General features: G+C 34.9%; 1 protein-coding gene across 1 annotated transcript; it reads left to right on the forward strand.

Annotated features, from left to right (window-relative positions):
* The first annotated feature begins 8,105 nt into the window (after window positions 1-8,105).
* Window positions 8,106-13,236, forward strand: LOC132640513 (uncharacterized). The gene is made up of 3 exons (XM_060357124.1): window positions 8,106-8,486; window positions 10,373-11,124; window positions 12,575-13,236. The coding sequence occupies exons 1-3, from the start codon at window positions 8,178-8,180 to the stop codon at window positions 12,966-12,968; spliced, it is 1,455 nt and encodes a 484-aa protein (XP_060213107.1). The 5' UTR covers window positions 8,106-8,177; the 3' UTR covers window positions 12,969-13,236.
* The last annotated feature ends 1,380 nt before the right edge of the window (window positions 13,237-14,616 follow it).

The raw sequence follows: 14,616 nt of genomic DNA on the forward strand, positions 1-14,616 counted from the left end.
AATGTTAGGAGCATAAATAGGTATTTTGGAAGAGAGGCGGGACAAAATTGGGTGTCAACACATGTGATGCGGCGAGTTTGTTTCTAGCTGTATAGACTATGTTTCTAGCTGTATAGACTATTAGATGCTCAACCAAATATGTTTTGCTCTGTGCATATTGCGAGGGTATCGTTGGCTTCCTTGTGTTTCATGTTTCGAATATAGAGTTGAGAATTCAGCATGTTGCTTGTCGATTTTTGATGCTTCAAAGTTTTGTGCCACCATTCTTGTTGATTCGATTGTTAGTCTACATTTTATGTTTCGGGATATGAATTCCTAACCGGTAGTTTAATTATTGAGAATTAAGTTCAGTTCTTTCTTATGTTGTGGTTTTCGGAATCATGTCCTGGTGTGTCCATTATTCATGCTATGCAGAAATATGTTGTGCTATAGATAGATGAATTAAAATCGTGTGTTGGATATGTTTTCTCTTATATGTGTTATTAAACTTTTCACACACTCCTAAAATCATGACATTAGGACTCATGTAGTTTTAAAGCGTGTTCGTAAACTTTGCTAATGTTCTTTTTCTGTGTCATTGCGTGGAAGAATTAATTTTAGCATGTGGTTTGGTTGTATATATAATAGGACCTGATTTGTGAAAACGCAATAAAAGACAACTGTCGTTTGATATGATAGGTTGAGTTTTAGTTATCTTGCCATTGTTTGTTTGAGACAGTTGAATTTAACAACCATGAGTTTCCAATTATGTCTTTGAACCATGTACTAATTGAACTAATTGATTGAAGTCTGGTAATCAGTTCGCTGTGCTCTTGCTTAATATCGAGTCATAAATCGAAGTGTGTTATGTATTTAAAGCTATAGTATTAACAAGAGCCCTTCCACAGTTAACTGAGTAAATATTAGACGTTAAACAGATACGTTTGTATGTGGGTGTTTTCCATGTAAGATTATTCCTTCGCTGTCTAATAAGTTTTTGTTACCAGTTTAATGATAAGGTGCGTTGTTTTGGGTTTAGTTTACGACTAGATTGTATGAGATGTTTGTCTAATGTTCGCCATACCAGAAAATACTACCCAGAAAAAAATTATTTTGTCAGCATATAGTTATAGCGGAATGTATATGTTAGTTAGGTGTCCGAACAATTTTAAGATCTGCTGCAACTTACTTTATGCCTAATGTTAACTCGTGTATTTGGAAGTTGAACGCTCATATGAGTTTATATTGCCTTATTTAATAGTTACATACGTTTCTAATCCTTATTATATTTTCCTTTGCATGTACACTGCGGGAGCAAATGGAGTCTTCATAAGAAGACTCTCGCCGCCACTAAATTTCTCATTCTGATATTCGATATCGTCGCTAGATTTTGAACCCATGTCTATTCTACATTCAATTCTCTTCTCTCTTGAAAACATCTGAACAAAAGCAAGGAGAAGAGGGGAGAAGAAAGGAGCTACTGTTGCATTTTGCTCGTCTTAAGATTACTAACTATTTTGTTTCTTCTTTGTGAAATGTTTTATTTGATTCCCGTAAGATTATTGACCTTAAAACACTTAAATTATAGGGGATACGGGGAATATTATTTTAATAAGTATAGAAAGTAATAATTCCCAGAACACTACTCCAAGTTATTTTTTTCTTTTTCGTTCAATTTCAAAGAAGTAGCTCAACATGAAATATGTTTCTTTTCTTTATTCACAGGAGGTTCAAATTTTTTTTAAAAAAAATAAGAATGATCTTTGCATGTTTTTTTAAGCATGTTTCTTGCTCAAAATCTAAACATGACAAACCTTTCCAAAATTAATTCTTTCAAGCTTACTCTTTTAAGTTCGGATAATGCACAGTGAATTCATTGAAGTACTTTGCAAATAATGAGCTAAGAAAAGATTTGATTCATACGGGAAATTTGAGATGAATTATTTTGGCTTTGCACTTGTAGTTTAACGCCATATTTTCGGTCCATTGGACCCACCATTTTCTTTTAAAATTTTAAATAACTGGGAACTGAATTCCTTTGCATTTCAATGAAACTAACTTTGTTTAAGAATCAAGTTCAAGTTCAAAACTTATTTTAAACCCTGCAAGCAAGTTAAATGTTTGGTGTTTTTCTTTTAATTGGAAACAAATACCTTCAAACTCTTTTGATACATTAAAACCCATTTGATCCTCATTTTTAATTGCAATGGCTTTACGTTCACCTCGTTTGGGATTTTATAATTAAAATAATAAATTTTAAGCATTACCATATTTTTAAAGCTAATTTGCATAGTTAAAATAATAAATTTTAAGCATTACCATATTTTTAAAGCTAATTTGCACGTAGTTATAATAGACATTATTTTCTTTATAATCTTTTTAGTAATATATTTTAATCTTTTGATTAACCTAAGTTTAGTTGGTAAATCATATTTGACGGATCTTAAATGATGCTTAACCCCTTCACTTTAGGATAATTAGGACCCTTACCTAGAATCACGTTAGTTAAGTAGACCATTGAATGAAGTTAAATTTAGCATTTACTTATTTAATAATTAGGTGTCCTAATTCACTGTTAAAATAATTAGGTGGCGACTCCTTAAGTTAAATAATGTAGGAATCACCAATATATTATACTCCGCTTTGACTCGATTAAAATGGGGTATAACAGATATGTTGTTGTTGCTGTTGTAACAGAAATCGGTCGAATAAATTTTAGTCGCACCCCCAAATTTTTATAGTAAGTCATGTTAGCTTACTTCAATGAAATGATTTAATGAGGTTGTGATACATACTCCCTCCGAATAAAAAAAAAGAGTCAACTTAGCCATTTGCATACCTCTTAAGAAAATACTAATTCCTAGACAAATATAGGTAATTTGACTAAACTGTCCCTAATTAAATAGGCATTGTGATTTGATCATATTACTATTATATATAAGAGCAAATGTGGAGACTTTTGTAGTCCTCATAATAATTTCCCAATTTAAAAAAAAAAAAAATTACTTTTAGGTCCTAATCTTATTTATTTAAGTTAATTTTTTTATTTTTTGTTTTTAAGGTCTACTTTTCAAAAGCTATCGAACCTGGGGACTTTTATAGTCCTCACAATAATTTCCAATTTTTTTTTAAAACTTTTTAATTAATTACTTTTAGGTCCTAATCTTATTTATTTAAGTCAATTTTCTTGTTTTTTGTTTTTAAGGTCCACTTTTGAAAAGCTATCGAACCTACTACCTCATTTTTCATGTTCTTTGGTTTTCTGGTTGGTGCTCGATATCCGCATTTGAGTCCAATTAATCCAGATAATTCGCACTGTATCGCGCCTATTCGGGGGGAGCGCTTCCTCCAAAGATTTTTTCCATATCCATGTTCGAACCCCTAATCCCTAATTAAGAGAGGAGCAGCTCCATCCGCTGCACAAGTTAAATTATGTATTTGTCTTAAAAGTTCATTAACTATGTATAGATTATTTATTTAGAACTAAATAACTTCAGAAAATTAGTATACTTAAGTTATAAATGTCAAATTCTGGCTCCACATTTGATTTGAAGTGAATAATTTCATCAAAATGGAAGTTAAAATATTAAAGGAGTGGAATGAAAATTTTGCTTTCATATAATTAACCCACTTGTGGGACTATTATGGGTATATGGTTGTTGTTGTTGTTGTACACTTGTACTAACACAAATTATATTTCTTTAGTTAAAATATCTACTTTTATATCTTGAGTTTGGGCCCGGGCCGAACCCCTAATGCTTAATTAAGAGAGGAGCAGCTCCATCCGTTGCACAAGTTAAATTATGTATTTGTCTTAAAAGTTCATTAACTATGTATAGATTATTTATTTAGAACTAAATAACTTCAGAAAATTAGGATACATAAGTTATAAATGTCAAATTCTGGCTCCACATTTGATTTGAAGTAAATAATTTCATCAAAATGGAAGTTAAAATATTAAAGGAGTGGAATGAAAATTTTGCTTTCATATAACTACCCACTTGTGAAACTACAATGGGTATATGGTGGTTGTTGTTGTTGTACACTTGTACTAACACAAATTATATTTCTTTAGTTAAAATATCTACTTTTATATCTTGAGTTTGGGCTCAGGCTTAACACGGACCTCACATAACTAGTAACATTTAATAGGGGCAAATCTGAAAAATAAGGTTAATTCTTTCTTGATTTGATAAGTGGATACTTTGTTTTACTCATAAAAAAAACGACTAAGTGGACATTTTTTTTTATCCGGGGGGAGTATTAATTAATTACGATTAAGTGAAAAATTAAAAAATAGCCATTAAAACAGAATTTAAACAAAAAATTTCCTATCTCAATTACATAACATCTCCAACTTTAGAGTATTAGAGTTTGAGAGTTTGACAAGTGGAACTCTACCAGAATTTACTAGAGTTTGAAAACTTCTTGAGGTTTGAAGCTCCGAAATACGATCCATTTATTTTGAGCTTATAAAAGTTCAAGAACTTTTCACGGAGTTAAAGTAGGTACCATGCGTGAAATTATAATAAAGTGTTAAAATAAGTATAATGAGTAAATTAATAATATAATATATATATATATATATATATATTTTAGAATAAATATCACCAGTGAATTAGGTATTTCTTTTGAATGCAAGGACAATGTCCTAGAGTTCGAACTAGGCTTGCTATAAATATTTTTTCAACAAGTAAAACACGTTATAGAGTTCACTAAATATCTTTGAGTTTAAAATTATAAAAGTGAATTAAGAGCCTGTTTGGATGGGCTTAAAAAAAAGCAGCTTATAAGCTGCTTTTTTTAAGCTAAGCCAAACGGGTCCAATTATTTTTTTAGGCTTATTTAAGCATAAAATGGCTTATAAGCTGGCCAGCTAAACACTCAAAAAAAGCTGAAAACAGCTTATAAGCTAAGCCAAACAGGCTCTAAAACTCCATGAAAAATTTCTGAATAATAACTTTTTTTGTTTCTCATTTATTGATAAATTTTAATTTTAATCTTATGATATATGACTTAGCACATTTATTTTTTCAATTATCTTAAATGCATGTCGTTGGTCTTTTTAGATAAAGTAAATTTTATGTAAACTAATTAAAGAAAATATTACTTCATTAGTTTCATAATAAGTGATGCTTTTACCTTTTTATTTTGTTTTAAAATAAGTGGTGTTTCACAAAAATAAGCTTATCTACTAGACGGAGGCCTCCACCGCCACCACCTCGGCCACCAGCCCCTCTGTCCCTACCCCCCTAGGCCACTGGCCCCTCTAGCCCCACCCCTATGACACCCCCTTCCATTCTGCCACACCACCTCTATCACCATCGCCTCCACGAGCACGATCAGGACCAGCCGTTGCCTGATATGGGATCTCTGGAACACGCTCATGGATACGTCTGAGCTCTTGTGATTGTCACATACCACTATTGGCTAGCTCAAAAATCCGGGCTGCAAATCCCGCTATCTCGGGGGAATTCATATAATCCATGCCCACCCAGCGTATTGTCTGTACGGTCTGTAGCTGCATTTGTTTGCAAATATTAATGATTGAGTAAATTTGTAGCGTAATATATAAGACGTTTAATTAATTTTAAGTGGGGTAAACTTACCAACGCCTCATACTGTCCCGCAAGTGCTGCATATCCTCGGCCATCTGGGTGACACGTCTTGGGGTTTCCAATCAAGATAATAATGTAAAATCAAAAAAACTTACTATGTCCGCCGTCATACGATCTAGCTGATCCTTGAACGGAAGAAGTCTGTGGTGCGTATCCACATCTCAGATTACGCCTCCCGTCCATCTCCGCGCGTAGGGCATGCCCTCAGCAATGAAGTCAGGCTGACGGCGCACAGCTACGGGCTGAAAAGGCCTCATCCTAGACAACACCCATATCTGAAAGGGTCACTAAAAAAATGTTTTATTAGTCGTCGTTTCAAAAATCAATATTTAGAATAAAATTACAAACACTTAAATATATTACCTGGAAGAGCGAGTGAAATCCAAAGACATCATTTTTATCGCCCATAGACGCTCGACATAATGCTCGATACAAGTAAGCCAGAACAGCAACGCCTATCTATAACATCCCAACTCGCCCAGATCCTCTAGAAATTGCAAATACTTTAAGCTCATATGGGAACCCGATGTGTTCGGGAACAGAATACCCCCGAATATGATGAGTAAGTACAGATGGAAACGACGATAGACCTCCACCTGAGGTATGCCGTCTGTAATAGAATGTTGAGTACAGAGGGCAACCATCGGCAGTCGAGTCTGTCCGTAGATCTCACCCTCCTGAGGCACGTAATCAATGAGCCTAGTCAACTCCTCTCGATATGAAGGCGACGGCTAAGGCTCCTTAATGTATAACGGGCGTCCATCTACCTGTAGTCCATACATGACCTCCATATCCTGAAGCGTGATAGTGGCCTCACCAGTGTGGAGATGAAATGTATGGGTCTCCGGTTGCCATCACTCAACCATGACCGTCACAAAAGCCCTTTCATGATGTACCCGACCAGCAGTAACGCAATGGTAGATACCACCCCGATAAAGTATATCTAAGACGCGAAGATGTGGGGGCCAAGCCCCTAAAAGATTCTACGCATGTTCCACCCTACGGGGACGGAACAACGTACTGGAATCTATCACCTCATCCCATAATAACTTGGACCTATGAGTAGCCTGTAGATGAAGTACTGATGGATCGAAGGCCTCAGATGAAGTTGGGATATACAGAAGTGTCGTATCTGTATTAATAATTTTTAATTAATCCTTAACATGTAATATTAATTATGTAATCTTTTATTGAAAAATTATACTTGTAATCTTTTATTGAAAAATTATACTAACTAACTAATCCTTTAACGAAAAATTATATTAACTATCTAATTTGCGAATTAATAATTTTTAATTAATTATTATACTAACTACAATTAACTAACTAATATTATATTAATGATATTTTCAATCCTAAACTAAGGATTAACTGTTTCTAATTAATAATTGATAATTAGTTATTATACTAACTACAATTAACAAACTAATATTATATTAAGGATTAACTATTTCTAATTAACAATTGATAATTAATTGGATAACTAATTAGCACATTAACGCACAAACTTAGATAACTAATTAGCACACAAAATTAGATAACTAATTAGCAAATAAAATTAGATTAACACATAAAATTAGATAACTAATTAGCACATTAATAATTAACATGGATTAAACAATTTTACAAATAAATAAATTAACAATTAGATAATTAACAAATAAAGATATTATTAAGAGATATATTTTCGTATAATCAAACAATTAACAAATAATTAACAAATCATTAACAAATAATTAACAAATAATTAACAATTAACTAATCAGATAATTAACAAATAAAAAATTAAAAAATGGGTTGAGCAGTGCGTGGACAGCCCTTATTGCGCATAAAAAAGTTGCGTAAAGTTTTTTTTCCCGAAATCTGCCACTATTAAACATTAATCATGCTTAGGAAAATAATATATTTAACAATGTAATTAGAAAATTCATAGTAAAATACCTATATTAAAGGTTGTTTTTGAGTTTTTGAAATCGAGTTCTATGATGCTTTATTCTAAAATTCAAACTTCGAAACTTGTTCCTTGACTTGAATATACCGAGAATATTGACTTTCGGGTTAAAAAATAACATGCAAACAACATTTTTGGAACGTGGGACCTCGGGTTTTTGGTGTTAATGGCGTAAATAGTTCTTAAAAAAGGTGGTGGGATCGATGGTGGGAAGAGACGATTAGCCACTTTATTAAACCCCTATTGCGCACAAAATTAGTGCGTAATAGCATGGTAACCCTCACAGTTAATTTCTATTGCGCATTAATTTTGTGCCCAAAAGGCACTTTTGTAATTTTTTTTTTGTGAGTTATTTTGAATCAAAATTTCACTTTTGAGTTCATTTAAGAGGGAACAACTAATGGTTAGTGTGGAAACTCGTAAAAAAATATGATAGTTCAAGAGTGTGTTTTTACCATTAACCCAAAAATTAATCTTATCCATTGTGTCAACTATATGGGTCCTACATATCTATTTCATAATTTTTTCACGTGTCTCTTTTCATTGATTTTGCCAAACATTTTCCAAAACTTCACACCTATTTGGTTTCTAAAACTAGTCAACGATCTTCACCAAACTCGCCTGAAAAAATGGTGGAACTAATGAAGAACCTAAGATCAGATACGTTGACTCTTGTATTAGTCAACTTTGCTGGCATAATGGAGAAAGCTGATGAGACTTTATTACCTGGTGTGTACAAAGAAGTTGGAGAGGATTTGCATACTGATCCAACTGGTCTTGGTTCACTTACTCTATTCAGATCATTAGTTCAATGCCTGTGTTATCCATTAGCTGCTTATCTTTCTGCTCGTCACAACAGAGCTCATGTTATAGCTCTTGGTGCTTTTCTTTGGTCTGCTGCTACTTTTCTTGTTGCTGTCTCTTCTAACTTTACTGAGGTATATGGTGTTTAATTAGAGAAATGAGTTAATACCCTGTTGATGATTTGTGAAATTGGTATTGCTTTGGGATTTTCTTGGTTTATTTGTGTAGGCATAAAAAAATTGAATTCAAGAATTGATTTTTAAGGTGGTTTTTTGACAGACTGGTGTGGTTGGGAGTTAGAAACCTGATAACATTGAACTAAAATTTGGGGAATTACTGAAAAGGAGTCTATTTTATTTTACAATGGATTTTTTTTTTGGGGGGGGGGGGGGGGGGGGGTTTGGGTGGGTGGGGGGGGGGGGGGTTCATCTCTGAAGCGTGTGGATGATAGAAACTTTGGTTTTCTGTTATTTGTCTTGTTCTCAACGTTATCGTAGAAGTAACTTTTGCGTACACTCTACCCTCCCCACGCCCCACCTGGTGGAATTATACTAGGTATGTTGTTGTAAACGTTGTCTCTTGTTGATCAGAGCTATTGACAACAAGAATGTTGAATTCAAGAAGTGATTTTTAAGGATTTGCATGCTGATCCAACTGGTCTTAGTTCACTTACTCTCTTCAGATCATTAGTTCAATGCCTTTGTTATCCATTAGCTGCTTATCTCTCTGCTAGTCATAACAGAGCTCGTGTTATAGCTCTTGGTGCTTTTTTTTGGTCTGCTGCTACTTTCCTTGTTGCTGTCTCCTCTAACTTTACTGAGTTTCATGCTTTATCTCTCTTTATATATGGTGTTTAATTAGAGAATTAGTGAAACCCCAGTTGATAATTTATGAAATTAGTGTTGATTTTGGGGTTTTCTTTTGATTTATATGTGTAGAGACATGAAAAATTGAATTCAAGAAGTGATTTTTAAGAAAAAAAGGTGTTTTTTTTTGGAGGCTGGTGTGGTTGTGAATAGTAATCTGGTCGGATTGAACTAAAATTTGGGGAATTACAGAAAAGGGGTCTATTTTATTTAGAAATGGAAAGTATTTTTGGGGTTAGGAGTTGGGTTTTGGGGGTGTTGGGGGGGTTGAGTGAGAGGTGTGGAAGGGATTTTATGCTTGGAGTGTGTGATAACTTGATATTAATTGGATGATAGAAACTTTGGTTTGTATTACTATATTTATCTTGTTTCTAAATGTTGTCTAATGACAACAAGACTGTTGAATTCAAGAGGTGATGTTTGAGAGACCTGAAAAGGGGGACTTCAAAAAATTAGGTGTCTTTTTTGGCACACTGGTGTGGTTGGAAAGTAGAAACCTGACTGGATTAAGCTAAAATTGTGGAAATTGAAGAAATGGACCCTATTTCCTTTAGGATGGGAAAGTTTGATGCAATAGGGAGCTTGGGAGGAGGGGGGGGGGGGGGGGGGGGCGTGTAAGGGATTTTATTGCTTTCCTTATTAATGGGTTTAGGAATTCTTTTTTTCTGATGAGTAGCCTTTAGAATTTTATCCTTTTGAGGTACTATCTAATGCTAACAAGTTATATATATAAGCAGTTATTGTTTGTTTTGGTCAAGTATCTGTTCTTTTGTCTCTCTCAATCTTCTTGTTTGTTTGGTCTTGTAGTGGATTGTGGAAAATAAGTTAGCTTAGACTCTTGAGACATAACTATTTCAGTGAGTCCTCCAGTTTCTTGTTGCTTTCCTCTCTTCATATGATATATGCGCACATTGACATAGTAGAGGGACAATCAGATTTGATTCATTTTTTTATAAGGTAAATTATATTTGATGAAACCAGCAGAAATCTGGGAATGATCATCCAAAAGGAACAGAATTAATTCATTGCAGATGATTATCACTTTGTTATTCTTCAGATGTATAGTATCCACCTTTTGAACAGGAAAGTATTACTTATCTTTATTGAATTTGAGCTGTATGGTTACTCTCTAGCAATCTCATGTTTTTCTACAGATAGCAATATCTAGAGGATTGAATGGAATAGGACTTGCAATAGTCACACCAGCGATCCAATCTCTAGTTGCTGACTCAACGAATGATAGTAACCGGGGTACAGCTTTTGGATGGCTACAACTAACATCAAATTTTGGCTCCACCCTTGGAGGCCTTATATCTGTGCTGCTAGCTGAAACATCATTCATGGGGATCCCTGGCTGGAGAATATCCTTCCATCTGGTTGGTATGATTAGTGTTGCTGTTGGAATTTCGGTCCGTCTCTTTGCCAGCGATCCCCGCTTTCTTGACAGTGATGGCAATGCAAAAGATCAACCTCCACCACAGCCATTTCAAGAAGAAGTGAGACAACTGCTAAAAGAAGCAAAAGAAGTTATCAAAGTACCTTCCTTTCAGTTACTTATTGCACAAGGGGTTTCTGGGTCATTCCCGTGGTCAGCATTGTCGTTCGCCCCTATGTGGTTGGAGCTTATTGGCTTCTCTCACAAAGCAACAGCCTTCCTTTGGACTTCGTTTAATGTTGCTCAGTCATTTGGTGCATTGTTTGGAGGAACAATGGGGGATGTCCTAGCCAAGCATTTGCCTAATTCTGGTAGAATTATTCTGGCCCAGATAAGCTCTGGCTCAGCAGTTCCTTTAGCTGCAATTCTGCTGCTGTTATTGCCTTATGATCCTTCAACAGTTATGACGCATGGTTTAGTCTTATTAATCATGGGATTATGCATATCATGGAATGCTCCAGCAACTAACAAGTATGTCTCATTGGATCCACTGTATCATTTGTTAGAATACTTAGCAGATTGTCCTCTTCCCTTTTCCATGTGGGTGGGATGGGGTGTAGTGGAGTAAGAAGACCTAGCTACTGTCTGAAGGTTGAAACTAAAAAATAGTACAGTACTAAAATAGTATCTTATCAAACTATGAACTGATTTCACATAGTCATATGATTTCGTGACATGCTCTTGAGCTGAATTAAATCTGAGATTTGCTTTGCATGACCTTTATGAAGCTGTGACTCCAAATTATGAACTAGTTGATAGACATATGCTGACTCTTGCTGGTTTTTGTGATGCATATTTTACAGAGTTATGGTGGTTTAGTCAATAACTCTATTACACTGCCATAACCTAAGACAATTGAATTTCAACAGTATCTCAAGCGACACACTGATTCAAATATGTGTAAGATTTTGTATCCAGAAGAAAAGAAGAAAAAAATTCCTTCTGTTGATCTTCGTTTAAGTGGAGATGGTGACTCTGAGTGTTATACCAGTCGCATTGGGGGAAAATGACCTGAAGTGAAACTTAAAGATTAAGTGCTAAATCTAGCAGGCGTGGATCTCCAGACCTGGGGAAATTACAGTTTTAGTTTTGATTTGGATAAAGTCTAAACTTTTTTTTTCTTCGTAATATCGATTTATTTTGTTTTAAGGGACTAGCCAGTTCTGATTTTACAAGTTTTTTAGCTAAACTTTTGGTTACATCATTATGACCATTTTAGCCTGATACGGACTAAGTTAAACCAGTTTAAACTTAATATTAAACAACATGAATAATTAATACTACAGAGTACATTTGAATCATCTGTAACTAAAGTAGAAAGAAGCAGGAGACAGAATTTAATTCATGATTTGAACTCCAAACTGGAAGCTTCATCTCAAAAACTTTACCTAGAGTGGCTTACACATAAATAACTTTCAGTTGCTGCTGTAATCTTTATATGGTCCCATGCTGATTTGCTATTTTCACTTCTTTGTTTTAAGTCATCTCCAATGCTATCATATATCCATAATTTAAACTCATACCAAGTATGTAATTGATCTCAGAACCCTCAAGAGATCAATCTAGCTTCTTTTAAGTTTTGCTCTTCTGCATGACTTTGTTTATTCATATATTTCGTCAAACCATTACCACTTCTTTTTCTTTTGTGCCCTTCTCAAAATTCCATATTCCGTCTTTGCGTTCTGGTTAAGTTCTCTCGTATAGACAATTTTAGACGCATGTATGCGCACTGGAGGTGCCAAGGAGCACTTATAGGTGCATTCACAATACTCTTATATGGCTAACAGCAAACATGACTCTGCGCTTATGCTTTTTATCTTTGACATCTTAGTTGGTCTTTCTGGATTTACTTCATTACTATCTGTTTTCAAATTTTACCTGAAAGATTCACTAAAAGTACTCATCCTTGATATGTATGCAGTCCAATATTTGCAGAGATAGTTCCAGAGAGAGCTCGAACTAGCATTTATGCTCTGGATCGTTCTTTTGAGTCTGTAATATCATCATTTGCTCCTCCACTGGTTGGGATTTTGGCGCAACATGTTTTTGGTTTTAAACCAGTTCCAAAGGGATCAACGGGCTCAGAGGAAATTGCAACAGATAGACAGAATGCTGCTTCACTTGCCAAGGCGCTGTACACTGCAATAGGCATTCCAATTGCTATTTGTTGCTTCTTCTACTCCTTCCTCTATTGCACTTATCCACGAGACAGGGATCGTGCTAGGTTGCAACAGACTGAAGAAACAGGTAATTCTCCATCTGAAGAACGGCAAGCCTTACTTGACGATGAGCAAAGACTTCTTTCAGTTAGTTGAATCTTGTGACAAGATTTCAAACATATATTTACATATATCTAGGTACAAAGAATATAACATGCACGAACTCTCCCGTAATGTAGTATTACGACAGACAATTTAAATGTTGAATTGGCAACAAAAAATTGAATTCTTTTAATCAAAGATGTGATATAGTTTTGTGAACTGTATATGCTTATGAATTTCAAATGGAAATTACAAGAGATTCTGTTAATTATGTAATCTGGTAGCTTGTATACAATTCTAGTTGACTTATCTTTCTGTGTAATTTTATCTTAAGCTTGTTTTGATACCAGCATAAGCCTGTGCAGTATTTATTTATATAACCATCTGGTATTCGTTACCTATTTGCCCGACTAATCCAGATGCGCACCTTACGTAAGGGGGGAAGCGCTCCTTATTAGGGGTTTCTTCATTCACAACATTTTGATCTGAGCTACTCCAATCAAATGAACGATTGAGCCAAGAGGGATTCCTTTATTAGTTTATATAACTAATATTTTATGGTTCATTATGTCCACAAAATTAAAGGAAAGTTAAGATTTGATCAGTCAACAGAGATCAAAACATTGTTCTTCTTAGAAATGCAGGCACACAAACCAAAAACTTTGGCTACTCTGGATTAAGACAAGACATTTCATGCTAACAACCCCACTATAGCTATTTGAAAAATAAAAACAAAGAGAAGTTACACTGTTAAACAGGAGACAGAGTTTCTATGTACTGATGAGCACTAATACAATTACAGCACACATCTCCTGAAACATCACTCGGCAATCCCAGGTCTAGAAGCAATTTAACCTCTCTTCGCGCCAAATTATAAGAAATGACTCTGCCAAAAACGGCTGCCAGTACTACAGTGTCCTCTTCCTTGTCTCCTTTGACAATAGCAATTACAGAAAACTCCTTTCTGTTACATCATACGTATCGTCGCCCTTGCTCTGTCCCTTCTTCCTTCGTGATTGCACGAACCACGTCTTTCAAAAGATGATAAGCAGTAACGATGTACTTTTGTCGAGTCCACTTAAAAGTCACCTGATCCAGCTCATGCAAACTCCACTTCAGGTATTTAGCTATAGCACAATAGACAGTGCCATCCCAATTGCCAAAGGCAACCAATTTGCCATGAATATACATGAACCCATTTAATAAATGGCAATGTTATTAGCATCACCTTCCCCTCATTAATGTCGAAACGGATGTATTGTTCATGGCAAATCCCGTTTGAGAAGATCCCCGCTGACATATCTTAACGCATCCTCACTTCAAAACAAGTGTTGGCTTGCCAAGTACCCATCTCAGATAAATACATAAAGATCTGGAAATAGTACTTTCTTCCGGTTGATTCAGGTGATTCTTTCTTAAATCTCTTGAAACAAACAATTCTATAACTAGGTGATCGCAAAGGATCGAAAGCAAGAGTAAATGGATTAGTCCATTGATATTCAGCATCCACCTTAGCGGATGGTAGAATCTTGAGTTTTCCAGTTGTGGAATTGCTAACACAAAAGCATCCACCACTTAAACGGCAGAGTAAGAGGCCGTTACATGATTGTAAAATTCTGAAATTTTTACCAAGAAACGAAAGAGAAGGCAGAGAAGGTTCCCTTCCTCTTTTGGGTAAGAAAATATTACTGACTTGATTATT

Source organism: Lycium barbarum, chromosome 5, assembly GCF_019175385.1.
Source record: "Lycium barbarum isolate Lr01 chromosome 5, ASM1917538v2, whole genome shotgun sequence".
In the NCBI taxonomy this organism is placed as follows: domain Eukaryota; kingdom Viridiplantae; phylum Streptophyta; class Magnoliopsida; order Solanales; family Solanaceae; genus Lycium; species Lycium barbarum.

Bases quoted from the DNA above. Each gene is read 5' to 3' on its own strand.
- LOC132640513 (XM_060357124.1), top strand. From the start codon at position 8,178: ATGGTGGAACTAATGAAGAACCTAAGATCAGATACGTTGACTCTTGTA. The intron at 8,487-10,372 runs GTATATGGTGTT...GTTTTTCTACAG, and splicing joins TCTCTTCTAACTTTACTGAG to ATAGCAATATCTAGAGGATT. The intron at 11,125-12,574 runs GTATGTCTCATT...ATATGTATGCAG, and splicing joins AATGCTCCAGCAACTAACAA to TCCAATATTTGCAGAGATAG.